The sequence below is a fragment of the Alligator sinensis genome, unplaced genomic scaffold, assembly GCF_000455745.1.
Source record: "Alligator sinensis unplaced genomic scaffold, ASM45574v1 scaffold107_3, whole genome shotgun sequence".
NCBI lineage: Eukaryota > Metazoa > Chordata > Crocodylia > Alligatoridae > Alligator > Alligator sinensis.
Genome location: NW_005842578.1, coordinates 988,970 through 991,139, shown reverse-complemented (window position 1 = coordinate 991,139; position 2,170 = coordinate 988,970). Strand labels below are relative to the sequence as shown.

The window sequence follows — 2,170 nt, the reverse complement described above, 5'->3', positions numbered from 1 at the left end:
GTACCGGTAGGGCTGGGGGGGCAGGGGGTTGTGGGTTGTGTGTGAGGGGCAGTGGCAGGGGGTTGCAGGTTGGGAGGGAGGGGCACTGCAGGGCTGGAGGTCAGGAGTGAGGGACACCAGCCCCCCTGACCCACCGTTTCCCCCCTCCGGGCAGTGTACCACTGGGTGGAGATGCGGACCAAGATGCGCATCATGGGCTTCCGGGGCGCAGCCGTGAAGCCACTGAATGAAGAGGCGGCAGCAGAGCTGGGCGCGGAGCTGCTGGGCGAAGCCATCGTGTTCAGCGTGGGTGGCCTGTGCATCTACCTGGAATATGCCCGGCAGGCAGGCAACGCACGGCGCCGCGAGGACGAGCAGAGTGCCGCCATGGAGTCCCTGCAGCAGCAGGTGGCTGAGCTGGGCCTGGCCCTGGAGACTCTTGATGCCCGGTTGCGCCAGGCTGACCGTGCCCTGCTGGAACTGGCCAGCGTTCCCCGCAAGTAGGGCCCCCTATGGCCACTGCCAAAGGCGCCCCTGGGGCAGGGCACTGCACTATAATGGGGGACCCTCCCCTTCCACCTTGGCTCCTGGGGAGCCTCCAAGTCTACTGGACTGAAAAAGCCACTCATTAAAACCCATCTGCTGCTGAAGGAGCAGAGCTGTGATTGGGGCAGAGGAAAGGGGAGGGATGAGTACCAGCTGGATATGAGGGGCAGGCGGTTTTGAGTCAGTAGTGAGGGGCACCAGCAGAGCTGGTGGGGTGGGAGGGCAGCAGGTACACCAAGGCAAAAAAATCCAGGTGTCCTGGCTTTTCCTGTACCTCTCCAGGAGCCTGCCTCCCAACCCTGTGCTTCAGGGGCCAGGAAGAAAACCCAGGAGTCCCAGCAACCAGCTGCTGCAACCCTCTGCTGCCTGGGCAGGGGTGAGGGGCCCAGGCTCAGTTGAGGCAGCTGCCTAGGTAGATGCAGGTGCATGAGCTAGGAAGTCCATTTTGCACATATGCATGTGATAGGTGCTTGGGGACATAGGTAACTGGTGCCTCCCTGACAGCAGTCAGTGACCGTGGGGGAGGCCCCTAGTGGTTGATCACGCAGCCCCGCTCCCTGTCCAGTGCTCATGAGGGGCACCAGCACCTGCTCCCCTGCCCATCACCTAAAACAGGGAGCAGAGCCTGACAGGGAGTGCACCAGCACTCTCAGGTGCATGTCACCGCTGCTTAGGGATGGGTGTGTCTTGGGCATTAGGCCCAGTGCTGCCTGCTGGGGGGAGGGGGGCGGGAAAGAGACCAGGACCCTTCCCTCCCAGCTATAGCCTTCACTCTTCCCCCAGGCACTTGGGGAGGGGTGGGGCAGGGTGTACAGCTCCAACCAGCCCTATCACTGAGGGTCCCTCAGATGCTGCCGGGGAGGCCCAGGTAGGCCCTGGTGCCCAAGTCTGTCATCTGCCCTGCCCTGCCCCACCCCCCAACCACAACCCAGAACCCAGCTGTCCTGGACCCAGGCATCCTGGCACACCCCCCACCATGCCCTGCCAGTTGAGCCCCAGGTCAGGTGCCCTGGCATCTGTACCCACTTCCAGAACCCAGACATCCCTTCCAGCCCCTAACATCTACGAATCCTGGCAGCAGGTGCCATACAAAAAGGCAGGTTTATTGAACTCGGGCCAAGGCCCAAAACCCGTGAAATCAGTAAAAAAAACCAAAACAAAACAAAAAAAACCGTATAAAAGAGAGAAACAAAGCTGAACTCTCGGGGGAGAGGGGGGACCCAGGCCCCACCCTCCATGCTGGGGGGGTGGGGCTGAATTAGCCCCACCTGATACCAAGGGGTGGGGCAAGGGGGGGGGGGGTCTCAATCCCACCCCAGGGCAGGGGGGTTGGAAAGGCCTCCCCAAAGCTATAAAACAACCGAACCCCGAAAAACCCAGTGCACCAGGGAAGGGGGGAGGAGTGGGGGGCGTGGCCCTGTCTGCAGGGAGGGGGCATGGCCCCACCCCCAGGGCGTGGCACTGCTGAGACAGCCCCCAGGGGGTGCTGAGCCTGGGTAAGGCACCACGGGGTGGGGGGCAGGGGGCTGCACCCTAGGGGCCTCCACGCTTCCGCAGCTCCAGCACGAATGCTGTAGGGAGAGAGATGGAGTGGGTCAAGCACAGCCACACAGCAGGACCCCATGGGGGGGCCCCCCCCCCAAGT

At 63.0% G+C, this 2,170-nt stretch overlaps 1 protein-coding gene across 1 annotated transcript in view; it reads left to right on the top strand.

Annotated features, from left to right (window-relative positions):
* The window catches only part of OPA3 (OPA3, outer mitochondrial membrane lipid metabolism regulator), a 1,367-nt gene extending 738 nt beyond the window's left edge, over positions 1-629 (top strand). Inside the window, 1 exon segment of the mRNA XM_006032527.2 lies at positions 92-629. Within this exon segment, the coding sequence (XP_006032589.1) occupies positions 92-483 (392 nt within the window). The 3' untranslated portion in view covers positions 484-629.
* Positions 630-2,170: the final 1,541 nt, after the last annotated feature.